This window comes from Odontesthes bonariensis, chromosome 13 (genome assembly GCF_027942865.1).
Source record: "Odontesthes bonariensis isolate fOdoBon6 chromosome 13, fOdoBon6.hap1, whole genome shotgun sequence".
NCBI lineage: Eukaryota > Metazoa > Chordata > Actinopteri > Atheriniformes > Atherinopsidae > Odontesthes > Odontesthes bonariensis.
The window spans coordinates 24,380,101-24,404,764 of record NC_134518.1 but is presented as its reverse complement, the minus strand read 5'-3'; the positions used below and the strand labels follow the sequence as shown (position 1 = coordinate 24,404,764).

At 41.3% G+C, this 24,664-nt stretch overlaps 1 protein-coding gene across 1 annotated transcript; it reads right to left on the bottom strand.

The window, feature by feature from the left end:
- Nucleotides 1–1,388: 1,388 nt before the first annotated feature.
- apln (apelin) lies at nt 1,389–23,735 on the bottom strand. Its single transcript, XM_075481722.1, has 3 exons — nt 23,231–23,735; nt 9,669–9,835; nt 1,389–5,767 (listed from the first exon to the last, which is right to left on the bottom strand). The coding sequence occupies exons 1-2, from the start codon at nt 23,295–23,297 to the stop codon at nt 9,675–9,677; spliced, it is 228 nt and encodes a 75-aa protein (XP_075337837.1). The 5' UTR covers nt 23,298–23,735; the 3' UTR covers nt 1,389–5,767; nt 9,669–9,674.
- Between the last annotated feature and the right edge of the window lie 929 nt (nt 23,736–24,664).

The following is a 24,664-nucleotide window of genomic DNA, read 5'->3' as shown; positions in this document are numbered from 1 at the left end:
TGAATTAAAATGTGTTCTTCTCTAATATGTTGTTGGACCACCTTTATCTTTGATTACTGCACAAACCTGCAGTGGACTTTGTTTCAATAACTTTTACAATATAGAGTTAATTTCCAGCCAGAGTTGCATGTTTTTCCCTGCAAAATCTTTCTAGACTCGGACGGCTGCATAAAGTTTTTCCAACACATCTCAAAGATTCTCAATGGGATAAATGTCTGGTCTTGGACTTTGATGGCCACTCCATGTGTGAATACTCCTTGAAACACTATTTCACAATTTGAGCTGACAAATCATCTTGGAATATGCCTGTGCAATTAGGGAAGAAAGAAGATCTGTTGATAGAAAAACCTGGGCATTTGTTGTATGCAGGTGGTCAGCTGAGCACATCTTTTGGGAACAACGTAACTAAACCAACTGAAGCAAACCTCATATCATTTGCTCAGTTAAAATGTGTTTCTCTTTGGCAACTTTGTCCTTTTTACAAGAACACTCTCTTATCTGGAGTTGGAAAACCTGGCTTGACTTGATAGTCAGCATCGAGGCACCCCTGAGCGCAGACCCTATTGTTAGGCTTAGCGCAAATGAAAAGATATGTTGCATGTGTTGAACTCGCCCTCAGGATCTGTTAGGCTAAATTACATAAACAACTGGTTTGACGTAAAGATTGGACAGATTATGAGTAAACACAGTAGCCAAATACTTCTGTTAGGGAGTGGAAAGGCTTTCTTTTTTCAGAGCATTCAAACTGAATGGAAGAGTTGTGAGTCAGCTTGTTGATTTTCAGATTGTGCCACTTGTTACTTGGAGCAGAGAGCGATACAAATGTTTCGGTGGCAGTTTTACTGAACGTCAGCTGTACATTATAACAGGTTATGTACACTGTAACTTTATTTTAGTATCAGGTCAGTGACTGACAAAAGTGGCTCTGGGGATGATAATGTGAGTTTAATGATCAGTTTGTGTATACTCCACTTTTATCCTGATTGATATATTTCAACAAATGTTCGATTGATGAATTTTTAATTGAGTACAGACATTTCTGCTTCTAACTTTTCACCAAGCACCAACAGAAGTCCCACGTTTTATTTATAGAACTGAATATCTTGAAATTGATGGAGTTTGCAGTCCAGTGAAATATCAAGATTGAATTGAATGAACTGTTTATGATAAATTATATTAAGTTAAACTTTCTGAACAGCATCATATCCTAGTCAGTGTACTTTTTGACTAACATTTGAGTGCGTCATGGGTTGTTAGCATTACTTCTCACACCAGCATTGAGCTAAAAATAAAACTGTTTCTAAGCACATATCTGTAGACTCAAAGTTTTATGTGTGTTTATTTCTTTATTTACACTTAGCAATGTAAAGAAAAAGACAGGACACTCCTTTTTTCTTAAAATAAGATTTTTAATATTACTTATTATCATAAAGATATATTTACACACTTTACAGAAATAGAAAATAAAAACACAAAGCTACGCATGAAAGGAAAAAATAAAATAAGTACTCCAAGAGCTAAAGCTTATCTTTTATAAATTAGAAACCAAAAGTTCAAATATGTACACAGTATTTCAACCATTTCTGATACACTTGTTTTATTTATTTATTCATGTCATTTATTTTTGCCCAGTTCAACATCAAAACAGAGACAGGGACTGTACATTTGGCCTGGTGAGTAATATGAGCACACACCATAAACAGAATATAAGTTTCAGGAGTAATACATTGTCTTTCAAATGGTATCTGCTTAAGACCTAGTAACACTGTTGTGATGGCATGTAAGCCTACAGACTGCATTTCTCCTAAGATTGTTCTGAATGTGACTGTTCTTGGACACAGTGGTTACATAGATGGAGAATGTGTCGCAATCAAGGCAGGAGGGGCCTGTGCTATTCTGGGTGTAGGAAGTCTCATTTTGAGGCTTCAAGATAATGACAGATCATTGTCATTTCTCACGGGAGTTAGAATCTAGTTATCCTTTGCATTGCCCAGCCAGTGGAAAAGTGTGTATGCAATGGATTGAATATCAGCCACTTGATCCTGCAGACACCCACTCTGAAGGCCAACATAATACAGTTTAATGGGCTTAGAGATTCAAAAGATAAGAATCATGGAATGTGTTGCGTGCCAACTCCGTTTCTGCAATCAGTGAAATGTTTGGTAAATATTAAAGGAGTTTTGTCTGGTAGATAACTGAATATAGAGTGGCAACAAGATGAAAAAAGAAACAAAAAAAACGTGTGTTTTTCTTTAAACTTTTTGTGGGGAATGTTGTGTCCATAGCTATTGGGAATCAGTGGCTAAGCTAATATTTCAAAACCTGCTTCTAGCTTCTTCTCATCTCCATCACAAACATATCTATTTTTCTGCTCATCCCCACTTCTTACACTCTCCCTGCCAAATGCATTTGGACAAAAATAATTAAACACACAGGGGTCAAGTTCTCAGAATAAACTTTTTTTCTTCTACCAGGAAAACATGCTAACAAGTGCATAGGAACATTACTCAGGCCTTGTGATGGTCACAGAGAAGAGGAATTGAAGAGGAAACATTGAGAGGATAGGAATCGTTTCTCTTGTGTAAGCCTTGCTGGAAAAGACCATTAAGGAAAATGGTTTTGCTCCCCGAGCATAATGTATTGGTTTACCATTTCAGTTTGAGCCTGGACGTGCTTGTCCTTCCACACCACCAGGCCCATTAACCTGATGTGCAGGGGAGGGCTATGAGCTATGATCTACAAGAAAAAAAATGCCTGAAAGCTTTCACGTGTCCACGACATATTGTGCTGCAGACTACTTTTCTATTTTGTTACATCCACAAAAGATACAGCTTTTCACACTGTATTCAAAAAGTAAGCTTTGGACAACCAGCTAGACAAGAATCAGACGGAAAATTGTCACAATACACTGGAAAACCATTCCATACCAAGAGACTCTTGTCTTCAGGGTGTATTTTTCCAGCAGCATAATGGAATTGCAAAAGTGCAGCCTTGCAAACCCATGCAGAGAAGTCTTGGAGCAAAGCCACGTCTACTTGTTTGAAAAAGTTGACACCAGAAGCTTTGGATCTGTGGGATATTTGGCTTTTGATTTTTGGATTTAACTGATAACCAGACCAAGATTAACAGGGTACTTTTCATAAACATTGGTTTGCTCTGGTCTCTGAAAGGGCAGCATGGCTGGTGCAGATGGTGAGGATACATTCATGAAGAACAGTGCGGATACAGACGTTGCTCAGCTCCGTAACAATAACTTCTGAGATGGGGAAATATTGATTTGAACCCCTTGTCATAACCCAGTCTACTTTCAGCATCCCAACTCCTGCGGCTTTGAACTTTCATCCCCAGCTCATATCTTCCCACTATCTTCCCCAATAATACATGAGACATCCTGAGCAAAGCTGTCTCACTACCGAGAAGCATTAATGAAATCTACATCTCTGTCTGTGAGGGTATGAAAAAATAATGGTGGAACTGAAATTATTACACTTCACAGTGCCCTAGGATTTAATACATTTTTAATCAAGGTGAGGTTGACTGGGTGGATTACTACTGTGATTTTAGATGCTCTCTTAATAAAGGCTTCTCATGCTGGGACTGAGAAGACTCTGCATTTTATCATAATATTTGCATGAGACATGGCGAGAGGGAAAAACTGTTGTAAAATCTAGGTTAACCAGTTAACAGTGGTCAAAACTGACATAACTAAGGAAGTTTGCTGATTGAATTGCAGAGGATTGAAATTAAATTTCATGCTAGAATCTGAATACAAAGCAATCAGGAAGCTGTTCTGCACACCTATTACATAAACAAATGATTAGAAGGTGGTCACGGTCCTAAAATGTTACATGGTTACACACTGAATCAGCAGGGATTTGGAGATTGAAAAGGGGGAAGGGTGTGGTTTCAGTCTAAGCCAATTTAACAATGAGCTCAGACTAAGTGGCCCCGGCCAACCTTGGGGAGATCCATCTGAGAAAGATTAACTCGAGGATTTAATGAGCGTAATGATCAAAGCCACGACCACCTGTGCTGTGGAAGGGCAGACTAGAAAGGCAACTGTATCCGAAGTAATGTAGGGAGATTGTGATTAGAAATGACTGAATCTGGAAAGATCATGGCTATATTGGTGTATACATAGAGCGAGAGTAAAGATACAGTATACGAAAATATGCTCATATAATTTTTAAATGTATTGTATGTTTGTGTTTCGTTGAATAAATGCACAAAATAGACTGCTCTAATACAAGCCTCTATCACAGCACCCTGAGAAAAAAGAAATAAAACTATAACACAGAAATAAACATAAACAGTAATATACTCCAGTATGATGGAAAGGCATAGCATTTCGTCAGTGAAATATATTGGTAAAAGGGTCAAACCAGCCGTGTGCTGAATATAAATCAGCCAGAGAGCTAGTGGTTGGCTGATCATGGTGGCATATCAACTGAGCTGAAGTTTGCTTTGAAATGGCTCCTTCTTTTTTTAAAAATCAAATTCAACTTTTCCTCTTTGCTAACATTGTCTGACATGGGATATCTGTTCGCAAACATTTAAAATGCATAATGTATCAGTGTATCAAGACTTCAAACAAGAGGTAATGTGTTTCTCATTTCTCCCTAACCTTTCATTCCTCCGTTCCTGGCAGCATTGTGGAGAACGTTATTATTTGGCACTTCATTAAAAGGCAAGGCGGTCTGTCGGTGGAGCAGACCGCCACTGCCAGTTAACAGTCGTGTAGAGCAGCTGCGCAGGGCAGCAATGTGGTCAGAAGGCTGGGGATTGGGGACAGGATTGGGATTTTGGGGTCAAAGGACTCGTTCAAGGTGGGACATTGTTACAGTAACCTTGAGTTTGTCAGGAACCCTCCCCCTTCCCCAAGGTGTTAATGAGTTCAGAAACACCAAAATAGCTTTGGATTAAAGAATCTCCTAAATGAGGGAATAGATCTGTCACTTGAATAAATTGTTTTGACAACATGTGCTCTCTTTTCAGTCCAGCTTTACTTTGCATGTGGACGTACTAACATTAGGAGGTACAAAGCACTATTAAAGATGAAAATTAAGTGATGAGTATAATGTCATTAAGATGCGACATTTCTGCTTGTTCATTTGAAACACGAAACCTTCTGTTCCTTTTTCGCAGCAGACATCCAGAGTATCTTAAGTGAGCTTTGCTTATGTCAGCTTTTAAAACTGACACTGCCCTTCTGCATGATCAGCGCCCTCACCCACTAGTGAAGCAGTTAGGTGGCTACACAGCAATGAAATCAGCGGCTGCTGTAACATTGGATCTGAGACACGTGAATACCACATCCTGGAGAGGTGACAGATGTTTAAGACTCAGATTGTTTTGACCGGGCTCCCTCTCCACCACATGTCATGCAAAGTGAGTGAGACACTCGGGGAGATCGCTGTGATTGGGCTCTATTAAGCAAATAATAGGAAAATTGAAAAGAAAATCACTTGGGAGAAGACAGAGATAGATAAGTAGTGAGGGAGAAAGAGAAAGAGAGAGACAGAGAAATAGAGTCTGGTAGCTCGGACTCGAAACCCCCCCACCCCTTTTCCCTGCCCCCTATTCCTCTTAGAGCTGAGGGTGAGCGGCTTGTCCTGATTTTTTGTGGACAGAGTTGCTTGAAGAACCAGCAGGTGCTATGGACATCACTCTTCAGGCTGGGCAAGCGTAGGCCCTTCATTGCAAGGCCCCCCATGGCAAAGGAAGAGCATAGAAATCAGAACCTGGGGGAGGGCGCTCAAAGCAGTGCCTGCAAAACAAGAAATAACACAGAGAAAGTGCAATCAGTTTGTTTTATTCCTAAAAATCAAATCATGCAGTCATTTAGACTTGGTGTTGGCTTGATAAGTGTTTTGTTTATCAGAATATCCTCTCGGTCTGCAGCTCAGTAAATAAAAAAGTGAATCTATTTCACTCATTCACCTAAAAGGATAAATAACTGCAAACAGTGAAAATTATCTGCTAGAATAATGCCCTTTTATTTTTGGTTTTAGCCTGGATTAGATATGATGTCTTGTTAAAGGCAGTTTTGCACAAGATTTGCTAAATAATATGGCTTTCCTATCAGAATTCCTCCCTGATTTTCCAAACTGAGAGTGCTCTGACTGGTGTCTATTGCAAAAACACACAGACTACTCATGAGTAACAGCCCAATTTCAGATAAACGTAGAAATCTCTTTAAATCCGTCATCAAAAAAGCAAATAGCCATCTTTTGGGTTAGAACGTACATGTCTAATGGACCAAATCATTCAATTTCTTTGTGCCAAAAACCAGCATATTTACATCGTCTGGCCTGAATCTGGGATTTTTGTGCCCTGACTGCATTTCTCGCTGCAGCGGATATTCAGTCACACATTGCACTTCTACCACACACGTGGAGGTATCTGCAAGCTATCCTGGACAACAGTTGGGCTGTTTTTCCAGCGTTCATGCTGCAACTATGTCATCAGATCTAAACTCAAAAAATTGCAACATGACGAAGTTCTGTGTCGCTGTTTCTGTGCTCTGCCAGCTGTCTGTATTATGACAGCTCACTGGTGACGCTTGTTATGCACTAAACCATGTCATGTTGGCAAAGCAACAAGAGTTAGAAAAAGGAGGAAATAGTTTTGTGAATATGTACAATCATCATCTTGGTATCTCCCCAAACCATGCAGACATTCAATATCCTCTCAAACAAGGGTGTCCCTGAGGGAGTTTTCGCTAAAGCCTTCTTTGTGTTGTTCCCTATGTTATCTTTTACATCTCGAAAGAAAGGCTATCCCAGACATGTTCCAACCAGATTTCATGGTCTTTGATTGGAAAGGGAGCAGAAAAACAATTGTATATCTGAGTGTGGAACACAAACCCAACATTATACTACACTCTGGGGACTGGAGCCTGACTTGACAATGGAAATCTTTGATCTTCTATTGAGTTTTATCTTCCTCTTTCCTGTGATGATTTCAGAAGATTCAGACAACATGGTTCAGTCACTGATAAGAGCCAGCACTAGTTTCAGGAGAGCATTTTTGTGTGGTCATGTAATGCACCATGAACTGATTTATGGTGTTTATAGTCTGCTCTGAGTTGTATTGTTGTTTGTTGTTGCCTTTTATGCTTTTGGCTCCTTCGTATGATGTCAGTGCAGCAGCCCCCTTGAAGTCACACTACATCACTTGGTGACTGTATGGGAGGACATGCAGACAGTGTTTTGATGGGAAAATCTTTAAAAAACTCATTCACTGAGTTTTCTCACACTCCTGGCCACTAGGGATTTCCTCTGGCTTTAAATCTGTAATATCCTGTTGTCTTTAAGACTGTCACTGGCATGTCTTAGATCCAAGAGTTGTAATTGCATGGTTTAATCTGAGGCTCCTTAGATGCTCAAAGAGGTTGACCTAGGTCGCCATCTTTCTTCTCAGAGTTGCTCACATCTGGACTGTGTAAGGATGAAAAATCCAACTTTGCCTCAGGTGTCATAGAGAATAAAAGATGAGCTGCTTTTGACACTGAAATGGGGTGATGTTTCTAAATAGCATGGGGTTGGAGGATGGACGATGTCAAGGAAATCATTGTTCTTTATCTTTATATAAACAGTGTAGTAATTATCTTTAGGTCAATTATGATGTCCGCACGAGTCTGTCTGAGTCACAGTCCTCTGTTGGATGTTCCCACTGAACTCCAGCTTTGATCAACCAAACTGCATCTCCAGCTGTTTGCAGAGGTGGATTTCCCACCATCAGCACAAACTGAAGAGGAAAGCAGGAAGCCTGTGGAAGAACAGAGCCTTTCAAGCTGATGTGTTAGAGTGGACAGATTGATGCTATATGTCAGGTCTTGTGAAGACTTAATTCTCTCAGTCAGGCTGTGGGATCAAACTGAGACTTTAGTACAGACTTTCCTTTGGATCCTTTACTCACCGAAGGTTGGTATAGCACAATCACCAAAAATACTATAAATGGATAGCCTAAGTCTTACTGTGGTCAAGTTGGGGCGATTTGGCATAGTATGTGGAGAAAACCCATTGAATTAGTTGAACTATGCACTTAGAAAGAATGAGGGAGAGCTAGAGAGGGAAGCGAAGAAGAAGGAAAAAAAAAAAGGAAATCTTCAGCGCGTTGTGGTTTAAGTGGTGTTTGCAGAGACAGCATTGTGACTCACTGAGCCGTTCACTTTTACAGAGCTTCACAACTTCCTGAAGGTCCCCTCATTATGTGGCCAGCATTCTGGCACTGAACATAAGCTCTAAACACTCAACTCACTGAGAGGATTCTCACATTTTATTGGCAGACGAAGGGAAGTTTTAAGACCCATCCTGTCCTTCAAGTGCTACTATCCTGGCTTGGTCCTTGCTCATTGTTTTCACCTTTGTTATGAGTCTCTAGAGTCTTGTATTCAAAGCAAAAGTGAGTTCAAAAGAGGTCTAACCCAGAACAGAAAACAATAATAAACATTGATTATTCATAATTTGCTATAGGTTATAAATCTTCTCAGGGTGCTTTAGAGAATAGACCTTCCAAACTTCTTTAGCTTTGATCCCTTCTCCTTAAAACTGATTAACCATGCCTTGACACTCTCTGGCTGCAGCCTCTTCTCACTATGGATTTAATTTACGGTGTAACCTCTGCAGGTCAGTGCGGTATGGTCGTCACCTCCTGCAGAGATATTGTGTCTTGTCGACTTTCCCTGTCTCTCAAACTGTCTGGGAGAAACTTGTCGTAGCGCTGCTGTAGCCTTCCTTTCACAGCAACATGCTGACATTAGTGAGTTTAAACATGTGTGCTCTGTAAATCAGTTGTGGTATTTAATTGCCTATTGTATATTTTAATTTCTCAATGAAGCTTGATCTGTTTTTACTGAAATACAGTGAATTTGTTTGGGTTCAGTATTAAGAAAAATCAATCTTTGAAAAGGTGACAAGCACAATATTATCTTTGATTATGGACTTGAGAGATTTCACATAAAATCTTGTTTTATTTAACAGCAAGCTAAACAGTAACTCTGTAGAAAATTGTTTCTACCGAGAAACCCAACTCTATCAATTATTATCTTTGGAGAAAGAGCTTTAATTGACTTAATCAGATGGAGAGTAAAGATTTATTCCAGCTGAACTGACTCAAAGGTTAGGTTTCTAAGTATAACTGTCTAATGTATTAGGACATAAATGACGTAGATTTAAAAACAATCTCTGTCATTCTAGGAAGGCATTCTAGCTAGTAGGCTCAGTCCAATAATCTGTTAAGACTTTTTTCTCAGTGCCAACAATAACATCCTTCAGATGGAGTTCAGCCTGGCTGCAGTGGTCATTAGGTTTCCGGTGCTTATAAGAGTTTTCAGTTTGCCATTCGTCATCGAAAACATCCAAACGGATTCTGCCAACAAAGTATTTCAGGGCTGAACATCATATCCCTTTTATAAACTTTATTTTCCCCATCCTAGAGTGTTTCCTCACTAACCTAGTCAGCAGTTATGACTAAATATATGGAAGTGCTTTTTCTCCTATTCTCTTGAGAAATGCCCAACTCTGACTCGACAGAAAACTGGTCAGATGGGGAAACACAGCTAAGACAGGCATATTGTGTTTTTCTAAAGTTTCCACTGAGGGTAGAGGCATTTTACTGCATGACACTGACTGTTTTATCGCCGGATCATTGACTGAGAGACTCACCTTGCTCTAGAACGGAATGGGCCCCTTGGGGCGGGGCCGTGGGCGTCTTCTCTTCCAGCCGCCTCGTCTGTGGGTCTGACCGGCTCTCGCAGGATTTTGCTGGACCCTTTTTCTCACCGTAGCTGCCTCTTCCAGCTCTCTGCCATGCTCCGTGGAGGCCATGGGACCTGGAGGACGCACACAGAGAAGAGATCAATTAGAGACACACAAGAATTGTGTTTCCAGTAGCTAGTGTTACAAAACTTTCTCCCACCTAGGGTATCACAATTTGATCATGAGCCAAGTCCATCTTTGCTTTGGGAAAAATACGTAGCAGGATCGAAAAAGGGATCACACTGGTAATGGATGAGGAAACAAGAGACATGTATGGATAAACTTGTGTGAGAGTATATGTGTGGGCCCCTTTAAGCCCACCCAGCATTGCTGCTCATCAAGTCAGTGTGGTCCAACACAGAGCTCAGCAGAAACACGTAGCCCTGGCAGAGGAGAGAAACTCAAACCCTCATGTCTCATGTCTCCGTCACTCTCCCTTGAGATTACAAACTCCACATAACATCAAACCGTGTGGCGGTGCAACTTGTCGCAGGATTTGATGGAAGCTCAAGGATGACTTTGATAGCAGAGTGTCTCACAGGGAGCATGTGGATGTCTTAAGTGCGTGAGTATGCGTGTGTTTGAGAGTGATCCCAGATGTTTTTAGTCATCTCTCAATAAGTGTGGCCTGATCCCTTTAAGCCCTCCTTTTCCACATGGTTTGGTCCACCCCAAGTGTCTCTGTGACCTCTCAACCTATCTCAAACAAAAATGTTTAGCAGCATATCTTTACTTGTAATGTGATATTTAATATGGGTGATCTTTCACATTACGCCCTGTTCTTTAGTCCAGTGAAATTTGAGTAAAAGCCACCTAGGACCTCTTGTGAAAGTGGTTAAAAATGAATCAACCACCTATACAGGGATGAAACTATGATTGGAATCAATGAATCTCAAACAAAAACAATCAACTAAAGTAGAGATGCATACCCGTGATTGAAGAGGCACTGAAAAGTAAATTTTTTGTGACTTTATGTCCATAGTATGGGTCAGACTCCAAAAATACAGGGTCTTACATCTCTTTTAACTCAGTTCCATACTGTCTTACACTACACCACACAAATGAACTGCATCCTTACACTTCATGCCTCTAATTTATAGTTTAGGCTTTAATTTAGTCTCATCGGGTCATTCTTAAGTTAACATAGATTACTCCTGAGATCCTGCTGCATCTTAAACAGTGCACATGTTTGACTTTCCTAAATAACAATGACCAGTGATTCTGATTTAATCTCAGAGACAATGATTCCTTCAGAGGCAAACTTCCAACTTTTCTCTTTTCTTTTTGTATCTCCCCTCAAAAAGCTGATTGACATTACTCACATGAGGTCATGACATTCCCGGGTCCTCCCCTAAGAGAGACTGGCACCATTTTTAGAATTCCCCAGGGAATGACCTTCCTCAGCTTTATGAGAGCTTGGGTGAGGACACAGCTTAAGATAAGTCAGCCAGTTGACTGCAGAAAACTTGTAAAAGCAAAAAGTGTACTGAGGACTGCAGCTGAGCAGCTTAGAAAAGCTGTGATAATGCCAGGTTTGCACTTTCCTTCAGACACTTTTCATCAGTTGATGTGAGTTGTGATATTAAATGCTGTTAAATGAACAAGTCACAGCTGTGACCCTGAGGATGTCGCCTGACTAAGGTTTTATGGGCTGTTACTAAAACCTGTCTGCTGCATTTAAAACCCTCATGCTTCTCTCAAAGATAAGATCGATTTCTTTGAATAGATGGCAACTTTCCTCAAGTGCAGAATTGAAAACACAGTTGGAAGAAAGGCAAATTCAGCCTTTATCAACTAAAGACCTTCAGCTGTGGCTGCAAGAAGACTTTTTTAAAATGACAACCTTTGAAAATGTCTTCAGGCTTTCAGATTTGAATAATGTTGAACAGCATGAAAGAGCTAGACAGCTTGTTGAATGTTTTCGGTGTATATCCCTGAAATGCCAGACATCTCAAGTTCCACTTCCACACTAATCTTCTTCCGCAAGCATATTACAAAGTATATTTTGTGGGCTAACGTTTGACTAATTAATTTGCAGCAGCGAAAATCTTGGTTGCATATTTCTGCATCTAAAGCACATCTTTGCCCCTAAGAGCACTAAGCAGCACGTTATCCTCTTGTTATTGTTCTAAATACACACTGAATGAGACCTTCACACATTCTAAAGGCATCAGCTCATTTTTTCTTAAATCCACGGGCTTGAATGTTAATACTCGCTGTGTTTGAGCAGATTTTGTGGCTAACAGAAGTATTAAAAGGGGTCCTGTTTCTCCCCATTTGCCCCAGAAACACCCTCTTCATTTACATGCAGAACACACAGAAACACAAGAATGTCAGAGGGCTTCAAAACAAATAATTCATTCAGCATTTCACCTGCAGTTGAATTCAGTTCTACATGGAAGAAAACTTTTGTGAAAAACTAAAAACTGCCTCTTTTCTTTTCTTCACCCCCATCCGAATCCCCCGTGAAGTGAAGAAAATGGTCAGAACTGAAAAGATGAGCACACTTTTGTCAACTTTGGAAATAGGTTGGAGAGTAGCTTAGAGACACTTTTTATATATATATCCAGCAAGCAATTTGCATAAAGCCTTATATTTCCAACGGTGACACCTGAACCAAATACAACAAACTGCAGCTTAGCTTTGAGTGAAGGTCTACTTTACCAAGTGCTGCAAACACATGAAGCACCGAGTCACTGTGCACGCACACACACATGCAAACACCCACTAACACACACACACACACGCAGAAGTGCAAGTTGGTGGAGTAATTGTACCTCAGCTCACACAACTCATCTGCTATTCCTCTCTGGGTGGCTCAGCCTGTCATAACCCAGGTCCATAATGAGACAATTTAGATGTCTCCTGCCATGGCAAGCTGTCAGCCACAGCACATAACACTGGGGTTTGAAGGGAGAACATCTCATGATTCTACTGACAAACCTCAACCTATCCTATCTGGCTACAGGAGAGAAAAGTGTAATGAAAGCTGCTAAAAATAAGCCAGGCCCCGGTGATAACACTGGCAGTATAGATTAAGTCTTGCAGCCTGTATGGAAAGCGTCTCAATGTGACCGTTACATCAACTGCTAGCTTTGTGTCTGGACCATCTGTGGTGGAATACATATAGATTGAATGTGGTAGCATCTGTTGCTTCTGAGTAAGATGTTTTGATTGTCTCCATGGCAGGTTCATCGCTGGATAAAGCACATTTCATCTCCATAAACAAAGATATCTCTGCTATCTTATTGCTCTGAAATTGGATCCAGTCTTTGTAGTTTCACGTCTGATCTTTTCCCATGAGAGATTTCCATGTTTGCGTTCAGCTGGTAAAACAGTAAAATGGCCAGATAACACATGTCCCACAATAATAAGCATCTTACACCTTCCTCTGGTGACCTTGGGACCTCAGGTTTGCCCTCTTCCCACCAGGTCTCAGCACATCTTCCCTGACATGGTGATTCCCTAATTAAAGTTTAATAAAGGGGGAATTTCAGGAATGCTCTGTGATTGCTGCTACCTCTTCTAACAGGAGAGGAGTAGCTGTGGCCAGAAGAGGAGAAGTAGAAGTGGTCATCCAGAGAAGAGAGTAGATGACAATGTCACAAACTGGCCAGTTTCCAAACTAATGATGAATAGCTGCATGGCTGCTCCCTATTTCCCCGTCCTAGTTTCACCATCTCCTGAGGTGATATCTGTTTTGCTGTCTTTTTCAGATAGTCTGCTCTCTGTCTTATCATGGCCCAGCGGCGAGTGGAATACTGACAGTTTATCCTTGTTGATTCTGCAGCAGTCCATCAGCGGAGTCTGGAGAGATATACATCTTCTCCTTGTCCATCTAGCCAGAGGAGAGAAGAGAAATTGCTGTCCTCTGGTTCAATGCCAAGTTCATCAGCTGCCCTCATAGCTGGCAAGAGAAAACTATATATCACAGTGATGTGTCAGTGCGGGAACACAGCATGGCAAATGGGCTGGAGCTGCTTATTAATAGTTTTAAAGGAGATTTGTGTTTATTGACTGCCAAAACAACCACATAACAAATGTGTGCACGTGTAAATGCAGCTGCAGCATAATGTTTTTTTCTTCCACTAGGACATAAGAGATTAAACTATGCCAGCCTTGGAGTCTAACTACAGCAACAAGTACACAAGGGGTTGTGTTTATCAGAAACATCAAATATAAACATGCACATTGAAGAATGGCAACCAAAATTTATTCCCAGCTGTGTTTAATTTTCTTTGTCAGTGCAAATTGATTTGTTGTCCTGTTGAATTTTATCTGTTTGTTTACTCATCTTGTTCATCACTCATCACAGCCATCATGAAACCGTTGCGTTCAATTTGATAGATCCATTTTCATGGCTGGATGAGCTTTTCAGATCTAATCTCTGCTCTGTGTGTTTTGTCACAGTTGCTACATCAATTATCTGTCACCTGCGTCCTGCTCGCTGCATTTTCTATGGATGTATCTTGAAATGTAAACAAATAGCTTGGAGAATGGGAATGGGTGTGTACTGAACTGAGAAGTGCTAGCTCTCTTAGTTTCTACTTTGTCTTAGTGCATCAAACCTCTTGACCAAAGAGATGCACTTAAAGCTACATATGTTGATTTTTTTAAGCTATTAAGCTATGGTGATATCAGGCCAGACTAAACCATATGAGTATATGGCTGACTTATCAACATTAATGGTGCCCACGAGAGAAAATTTTGGGGATCCAATGGCTTATCTTGTGGTGTATAAACTTCAACATATTTTTGTGTTGAGATTCATGATTTCCAGCTAATATTACCTGGATCAATTGCCATAAATTGTATTGTTCCAATAAGCTTAGAAAATAATAATCGCTGTATTATCTGGTACTTTACTTTATAACCCAAGACCTTCCTGTGAGTTGCAGATATAGAATGATGACAGAGTAAACTAAGATAAGGATCATGGTAAACATTATACATCATCCAATCATGATTCAATTGTTGGCAGTAAAAATGCTGAAAATCAACATGTTAAAATGGTTTTTGTAAGCATGTTGAAATTCTGGTAGCAGCAGTTTTCTCAAAGCACCACTGTGTCAAAGTGCATTATTACCAAGACATTTGATAAAGTTTGATACTTTTGAAGTTAACTTTGTTTCTGTTTTATTTTTTATTTTTATCATGGCTCAATTTCCTCCGTCAGCCACATGACTGTATTGTCAGTAAAAGCTAGTGTCTTACTTTCATGCTTAAAAGTCTTTTGAATTTGCCCCAAAAGCTTAACATGAAAGCATTTTATATTCATTAAAAAATGCATTTTTATATATTTAAAAAAAAAAAAACTTGCAAGGAAATGTGAAGATAAAGACATTATTTGTGTCAGTGGGGGAAATATATACCTTAACTGCATGTGTAGTATTTATGGGTAACAGAAAAATATTTGTGTTAGTGGGAGAGGAGAATTAATACCCTGGTGTGTGTATCCATGGTTATTACCATGACGTTGGAGGAGCAGGCCTGCTGTCTCCATCATGTGCTTCCCTCCTTCATTCACTAAAAGGAGAGGAGTAGCTTTAGCTAATGAATGCCTCTATAGCATGCCATTACCTCAGACATACTAACCCACACATCCAGACAGACTCATGTCATGAGCAGAGATGCTCCCACTGCATAAGCACATTAAGGGATCAGGGTTATTAAGCCAAGGATGAATTGTGTTAAATGTGCCAGATACAAGCCAAACATTCTTTTAACCTAGCATAAGCCCCAGCCACGCTATGGCATCATGCAGCGGATTTGCTTGGTGCATGACAGCCTCCCCACACATTCATTCTGCACATGTGGAAAGGTGCCTAACTAAGGAAGCTGTGCTTTGTTTTCCATCTTTCTTAAGGCAGCATTTACTCTCAGAAATACTGCTTATTGTTCTTCCACCAGTAAGTCTGGGCCTTGGTATAAACTGGTACCAATTGCTCGCCGACTTTCAGTCCATGTTACCATGGCAGCCGCTGTGAATGGTGCTCAGTTTGGAGCAAAAAGAATGACATTGTCAGCTGATATCAACCAGGTTCTCAATTTACAAATTTCACAGTACAGAGTCTGAATGCACGATCAGCCCTTTGACTGTGTGTGTGATGTTTGCAGCCTCTTCTATGGACCACCACACTTTGCATCTGAGTGATCCTCTCAGGGAGGAGGGGGGTTTGTTTTGGTCAAGAGCACTTTTTCTCCCATTTCTGTTGGGACTGTTTGATATGCAGCATTGTTGTTGTGTGATAATGCAAGGCTTGTGGTTGAGCTGAAGGCTGGCTTTGTCAACACAAAATCCAGTGAGGAAACCAAAGTGCATGAAAAGTTGCTCCCATTACTGCAGCTTTTAAGCTTAACCCCTTGTCCACCCTGCTCTGCAAGTTAGCCCCCCACACTCAGTGCAGCTTCAGAGCTAATTAAAAACAAACTGTGCAGCCCTGTGGCTTCTGACTTTCTACAGATGTCCCTTTGAGTAAGCCAGCTGCCTGTGAAGCGTGGTGCTATATGCTCCTGAGTTAGAGAGTGCATGAAATGATGAGGTGTGAGACTGCATACTCTGCTATGATCAGAGCTCTGTGAGTTCAAAGGGCCATGCAGCAGCATTGAGACAGCTAATGAAGCCACTGACTCCCATCCCCACTTGACTGCCTGTTGGTTTATTCACTATCCCACTCCAGTTGAAGAGGTGAATTTGTGGCTACAAGGTTACTGTAGGTTGGAATCTACTGAATATGAGCTGTGTGAGATGCAAACATGAAATAAGTCTGATGGGAAATTTCCATTCACAACTCTCCACTGGATGTGGCAAACAGCATAGGGCAGGAGCGGCAGAGATGCTGGTGTGGCTGTTTCCGTTAACAGCGGCGAGATTAAACTCACAGCACATGGCAGGTACAGTAGGTAAGGATACCAACTGTTGCCCCAATCTCCAGAGATTGCTTGTCAAGGGCAAAGGGATCCTCCAACCATCCGTTTCCATGGACACACTAATCAGATGTGAAACACAGCCCCTCCCTTTCCTGTGTCATCAACCCCCATGCTGTGAACCTGAGCGGCTTCTTCCATTTGAGATGTGGGAAAAAGAGAAAAAATAAAAACAGAAAGACAGGGTTCACTGCAGCTTTTAAAGCCTGGGGAGCATCATCTCTCCCCGTAGCATACACTGTACTATTAAAAGGAAAATAGCAGCAGCATTGCATCAGAGTGCGTTACCTCTCAACCAGACAAAAGAGGACAAAACAATAACTCAGACACTTAGAGTTTAAATGGATATAAGGTTTCTGACCAAGCTATTATCACCTCCTGGCCCCATTGGAGATACTGTTGTGTTTGGAGATATGTGTAAAAGATATGGTAAATCCCGTGTAAAGTAATTTAACCTATGTTTAACCTAATATAGAGAGTTGAATTGTTTCCCTGCATTGCACAAAATCCTTAAATCATGCACAGCTATAACCCAAAATTACAACATGGCCACAATATCCCTGGAAGTCTTACAGAAGCTTATTTATTGCTCAACACTGGTCTGTAACAAGCTTTTTACTGGATAAAACAGATGCCAGACAAGCCAAATGTCATGTAGTGTAAATAATATTTTACCACTGGAATAACAACATACAGAAATAACTGATGTTTTTATCTAACAAGAGATGAAGTTAAACTGAAACAAAGATGAATGGAATTTCTTTAAAATATCAGTCATTCTTCCTATTTTAATGGTACACTGTTTTGCTTTGATTTGCAGCAGCTTTACAAAAACTACATTTTTAGTAATAAAATAAAACTACATTTTATTTTATTACTGATAAGTTTAGCATGTCGTGCATAATGAAAAAAAAGCATCTCTGGGTGAAAGGGAATGCAATAAAACCTGATAAGCAATTTCGTCATACATATTTAGTGAGGCAGGAAGAATTGTAAAGACTTTTACTGACAGGCTGAGCTGCAGACTGCTGCAGGTGAGCTGAAGATAAGTGTTTATTAGGCTGCTGTGTCCGGAGGGAGAGGATAAACTGTTTGCCTGATGCCGATGCATGTTTATGAATTCCATATACAGTATTGTTTTGCTCTTCTATTTTTACAAACATCTGTTTGTGTTCAGGGGCTCTGAGTGCAGGGAGGCCTCACCTCCTTGGTGAAAAAGACAGAGGGACACAGCAAGGGGCCCTGTCCTGATCCAGAAAACAGTATGTGGGGAGATCCATGCTATTAGTCAGAGGCAGATCACTTCATTGACCAGCATTTAAGTGTATGTGTGAAATAGTCTCCTAGGGAAAATAACAGTTGTGATCAAAGACAGAGCGATTGTGATGAATAATGCATGATTTCATAAATGAATGATGTCTATGTTGTCACAGAAGGGACCCAGTTGTGAGGAAGATGGAGGATACTATGCATTTCCCATTTTCAATTTAATTTAAAACTAGAACATAAGGTACGACAGTTGGAAACTGCATGAGGTGTATCACCACATCCCATAATTCTCTGAGAATAAGGGCGACATACACATCCTGATGCCTAAGGCTTCAAGTTTAGGCAGACCCCAGTGGGGGCATCACTAAATGAACCCAACATCTACTAAGTCCTGCTATGCCTCTGTAGCTCCAGTCCACACTGCCATCTTCACAGCACTGAAATCCCTCATCTTACTTAGGAAAGCTTAACAACAGCCAGCTGTGAAGCACTTTTAACCATCTATGAAATCTCACTGATCCATGATGGGCCCTGTAGAAGTTTGACATTAATAGCGACAATACCATTAACTATATTTATTTGATATTTCAGTGTAATTCACTTCTACTTCTTCATACTCACATAGCTGCTGAAGAATGAATTTCTACCGCAAACGACATCTCCAAGGTAATATAAAGAGGTCATATTTTCCTATTCTGGGTTCCTACAAATTGAGCATGAAAGTAATTAAAGCACCTGGATTCCTAAAGACCACAATATTTTTTCTGTGGTCTGGCAGCCCGTTAATAAAAATGTCCACTCAGATTTTGATCAGGAATCTGATCTGCCGGTACAACCACCATAAATGTAACACTTAATGTTTAAAAAAGGAGTCATAAATCACTTTAATATTGGACGCTGGTGGAAAACAGAGCTGTTTCTAAAAAAATATCTGGCTCTAATTAAGTTGTAAGGAGGGCCCCGGGCCTGAGGATAGGGTCTGGTGATCACATGAGCTCTGGTTAACACAGGACCCCCTTCCACAGCCCCACTGCCCCTCAACCAAACCTGAGGGATTGTGCCCTCAAAACTCAGAGGGGGGTCTGAGCTACAATGGACATAAGGAAAGGAAGCAAGAGTAACTGAGCAGACATGTTTTTGCAGATGCAAATATGGATTATTTCACAGATGAATTGAGTAAAAACTGACCAGATCACTCACTTTTAGGATGTAGCTGTGGCTTCCATCACTGGAAAGCTCACACAAACTCTCTTCCTGTCAGTCTTTCATTTTTCTGCCCCCTTGGACTGTCTTTTACTCCCCCTTTGCTTTTTTTCCCCTTCACTAGATTTGATCTCAAGGGAAGATCTAAGTGAGTAGATTTATTCATTCAAAGGGTTCTGAATTACATTACAGCAGCCCAGCAGTCACATATGCCAAAGTCTTCAACAGTTGAGCTCCCTGGAGACTGTTAGCCCAAAGGTTAGCCTTATATCCCTACCAAATGAGCTATGATTTTTCTCTAAATCTCTTCGTTAACTCCCACCCTACGGCCGTTATTAGTGGGTGTCATTCACCAGGCTTGTTGGGTGATATTATACAGATGTGAAATAGTTTATCACATATAGCCTTTTAAAAATCACCTTTCCACAGTCTCCAGAAAGTTGCGTGTCATGAACCTTAGGTTACAGTTTTCATGGACCAGATCAAATTTGATCTTTTTATAATGTTGCGTGATCGGGATAATTCAAAGTACTAAAAATTTTTCATAGTTGTGCCTCTATTTGGTTAAATACTTGCTAAACCAAGGCACTTAGTCACATTGAAGCAAAATGAGTTTTAGCTTTTGCAGAACTGACCACACTTCACTTACACATTGTCAACAGAATGAGAAGAAGGTGGAAACCCTTGTTATCTGGTTTCTGGATTCTATAGGAAGTCATTCCTATTCCCAAGGCTACTCCAATGTATTTAATCAGTCTCACCATAAGACATGAACGTAGCATATTAGGGGCAGAAACATTAAAGTACCAGCTACCACAGGATAAACTATAGCCAGCATGAATACACTGTATAGTGTTTATTATAAAGATGTAGTTCTGGTGCCACTATCAAAACCAACAGAGCATATAAAAAGAGACTCATCATCAAGAGAAGAATCTTGAACTTATGGATTGCTTCTGTCTGCAGTGGACAAACTCCAGTGATGTTGCAGGTTTTTGACTCTAATTCCCTGTAAGACTGCAACACAAGGAAATCCAGGTTCTCCGTGAAACGGATTTCATCTGACCCTGTGGGTGTGTTGAGTAGTGTGTGTAATATAAACCCCGCCGGTCCTCACAAGCTCCTGTGCCTAAAAAAAAAGCAGTGTGATTTTACTGTAATCCTTCCTTAACCTCACTGCTGCTTCCTCTTCGATACAACTGTTTTCCCACTGGTTATTGTGTTATCTCTGGACATCTGGAAAAGTTTAGCTGCTTTTCTTTTCTCCACAGCCACCGTAATTACGTCCGTGGGCATAAACACCTTCTTTACATTACAAAAACTGGGAATTATGAGTCAAAGCTTGAGTGTTAAGGTTGATTTACACCTGTGTATGTTATTTCACAAAATATTAAGACCTAACCAGCCTCTTAATAGGGGATGCATGCATTTTGGTTCTCCTTGCAAAAGCTGTACTTTGACCTGCAGCACTTGGTTAAGCATCTGAGCAAGACTGGGTGTAGTGTGTATGCATGCTGGTGCCACAGAGCAGCTAGCCCGAACAATACATCAAACTTTGGTATGGAATAATAGCATTGCTGACAGCTCTCATAAAATCACCCTCTTCCCAAGCAGACGATTTCTCTCCCAGATAATCTCTCTGATATGGGCCTGGAGCCCCACTTACAGTCACCACAACCTCACCTGTTCATCCAGGCTGCACAACTGCACCTGCGTATAGGCCTATGCGTGCATGGGTGAGTGTGTGTGCATGTCTGAGCCAGCTGCTATTGTTTTTATGCTGCGTGTCTTTAAGCGAAGACTGAAAGGGTGTTTCCATTGCAGAGAAAAGTGAAGCTTTGATATCTTGCGAATGACTGTGACAGACATGTTTTGAGAATGAGCTCTGTTTATATGCCACAAGACTTTCACAGAGGGAGGAAGAGTGATCGGCCGCAGGATGAATTATGGATACCACATGTCCAAAGCTGGAGCCCACTCTTGAGCCAGAGTGCTTTTCAAGGATGGGTAATTGAAGTGTGCTGCTAAAGGACGCTAATATTACATAGAGAAGGCCTCAGCAGCTCATTTAGTGTCCTGAATGAATATTGTAAGTAGCTTTATGTTGAGTGAATTGCCTGTTGCGCTAGAGTTCGTAAATATGCATCTGCTCTCATATATTTAAGTAAAGCTCACACATTTACACTTCCCCACCCTATATAAGTCAGATCCAGTTCTACATGCACACACACATGCTCTCCTCGTCTCACTCTTAGTGTATTTCTTCTTTCTCAGACGCACATGTACACACACAGATGCCTGAGAGAGAAAAAGCCCACTGAACGGGAAAAGCATTTGTCTCAAGATGAAAGGCTTCACACCCACTGCCTACATGCAGAGTCTCTTCCGACACCTTCCCGCGACAGCGCATACTGTAGCAGAGGCTTGTGCTACGCAGGCACACTCCAGCTAGCATCCCTCCCCACACCCATCAACGCCGCAACACACTTGCATCCCTGCCTCTCTTTCACTCCATTTCTCTTTCATCCGCTCCAATACTACAGTGGCAGCCAGGGAACAGATAGGCGCATAAGCGACATGACTTGACCGTTCAGGAGGATGAGCTCCCATGAAAGCGTGAGGTACAGGAGCCTTGTTTTCCCCATCGTTGATAGCACGGTGGGCTCTCAGGCGTGGAACATGCTTAGCCACACGCAGGGCGTGAAAAGCGACACCGACTATGATGCTAGATAATTGCTTCCCATTTACTCATGTGCTGGAAGCCTCAGACAAAAATAGCATGTCGCTGTAACGAATGTGCTGGGGAGCATGGGAGCTTTGAGTGCTGTAGCCATGGATCGATACACAGAGTAGACAATGTTGTGCAAGCATTAAGTCTACACAGCATCTCATAGCCAGGGTATAAAACACCTAGTGATACATAGCCTATAAAGAATCTTATTTCACATACACATCGGCCTGTATCTTACAAGATATTTAGATATACATCACAGTCTTTGCTAAATCATCTAATAAATGGTCTATGTCCAACCACATTATGTCAATAAAGCATCTTCCACATGCATAGAATATAAACACAGCCTGCCTGTGTGTTTTCTTAGCAACTATAGTTTGTAGGTAGGTGATAATCCCAAGAATAGTCTAGACATTTACACAGGCCAAACTGTTGTTTTTTCACACCACAATGTTACCTGCATCACAGCTGCAGATTGCCCATCAGTCTCCAAACTGGCCCCACAAGCACATTTCTCAGAACTCATTTCCTCCCATCAGCCACCAGAGAGACTATGCTTGTCTCTGTATGTTTGTCCCAAGTCAATGTTTTTGCTACAAATAACTGGCATTTTAGGTTCACAGTGGAATAGATGACTAGTCTGACAATGGCTCCAGAGATGCAGCAGCACTTAACGGAATTTTACTGTCACAGGGCGTCAGGACTGAGTCCCTCTGGAGACAATCCATGCATCTGGGATCTGTGTTCCCCTCATCGATGCGTACAACAATTACAGTCTTCATTATCATCACCACAGGAGGCACACCTGCATCTATAGGTGCTGCACAATCACAGTCATGTAATAATAGCACTTGAGTCAGATGGAGTTTATCAAGCCACAAATTAATCAAGTTCACTCAACCTTAGAGAACATGTGCCATGCATATCTTGCATTTCATAACAGCCACAGCAGTCACCCATATATCCAGCATATCTATCATTCAGGAATAGCTCAACACATTAGTATCCATCAATAAAACCATCCTCACACTTCATCTCCAAGTCTTACAAGCGCACATCGAGGTGAGGCAGGGAGGAAAATGATCCATCTAACCTAGAGACCACATTCAAGTTTACCATAAAAGCTACGGCAGTACAATAGCAGACAGTATAACCACTGCAGTGCAGTACTGTATAAAACCAGGTGCTGATATTCCTGCCTTTTAGAGCCCACACAAGGCTTACCATACTGGGTAACTGATCAACTACAGCTGCCTGCACAAGCCGAACGCAAACAGAAAGAAGCAGAAGGTAGAGGGAGAGGACAAGCGACAAGGCTGGCCTCTCCTGTACTCACCAGCACTGGCAGAACACAGCAGAGACACCAAGAGCACAATCACCAGCGTCAGGATCTTCACATTCATTTCTGCACTCCCCTCTGGCTCTCTGCAAGTCACTCGCTGATATACTGTAGTGGTGTGTGTGTGTGTGTGTGTGTGTGTGTGGATGGGAGGGGGAGAGAGAGGGAGAGAGCAGCTGAGCGAGAAAGAAAGAGAGAAAGACTGTTTGCTCCTGTGTGTGTGTTTCAGTTTGTGGGAATGTGTGTGTGGCGGCTGGCTGTGCGTGAGTGTATTTGTCTAATTTTGTGTTTGTATATCAGCGTGTGACAGCGCCACTCTAAGACTGAAGGCACGTCTTTATCTGAGCTCTCCCACGGAGGTCTGTGAGTGAATGTGTCTTCTTTTCTTCTTTCAGAGAAACGGCAGCAAGTTCAGCGAAGCTGTGAATATGCTGGAAGTCAGCTCGCAGGTCTGTCTGTCAGCGTGCGTGTGAGTCCTGCTCGCCTTGGATAAGAAGACTAGTTGGTCATGTGGCTTATGTATCATTGACTCTGTGGGTCACGGAAAAGCCCTCCTGCCCCACCATCTCCACCCCTTTTCCACAAACATGCAAGTGCACACGGCTGAGGAAAGAGAGGTAGCAAAGGGAGGGAGGCGAGGGGAAGTGGGGAGAAGAAGGGAGTGGGGTGGAGGTGCATGCAGGTTTATGACAATACCCAAACAGATGCTCTTGTTGAAAAGTCTTTGAATTGCAAACAGGGCAGCTTGCCAGGAATCCAGGAATCAAAATACCAGCTTATGAGAGGAAGTAGATGAAAGAAGGGAAGGTGTGAGATGAGGTTCATGTTTTCCAGCTTTTGTATCTACGCCTTCTTTCTTCCTCACACTATTATTTGCCCACAGCGGCAGATCTGTCTTGCTAAAGGTGCGGCTTAAATCATTTGCACCGTTTGAAGTTAGTGTCCGTGACACTGGGAATAACTGCAGGAAAAAACTTATCAAACTCTGCCTGAATCCATCGCTCGCACTATTTGTTTCACTACCACTGAAGTCATTTGTTTTATTTCCTTACACAGATTATATTCTTTCCATGAACAAAAGCTGCAAAATAACCACCACCCTGCATGACTGTAAAATAAGTCAACTTATTTGTTATTTCGTTTGTTTATGGGACAATAAACAGGAAAGGTTGCATTTCATGCAATGAATTGTGAGAACTGTGAGGAAGCACTTGAAGTACAACAACTTTTCTTATCGGGTTTTGCCATAGAGTCAAATGAAGGCAATGTTTCTACTCCTTGGGAATGAATTTTTCCAGGAAGGACTACAGATATTGTATTGTTTACCATATGCATTCTGAATATGCACAAGAAACATAAACATTGAACTCCACCCATTTATGACATTTTATACCCCGGCCTTAAATCAATACAAGGAGTTTGTCAAAAAAT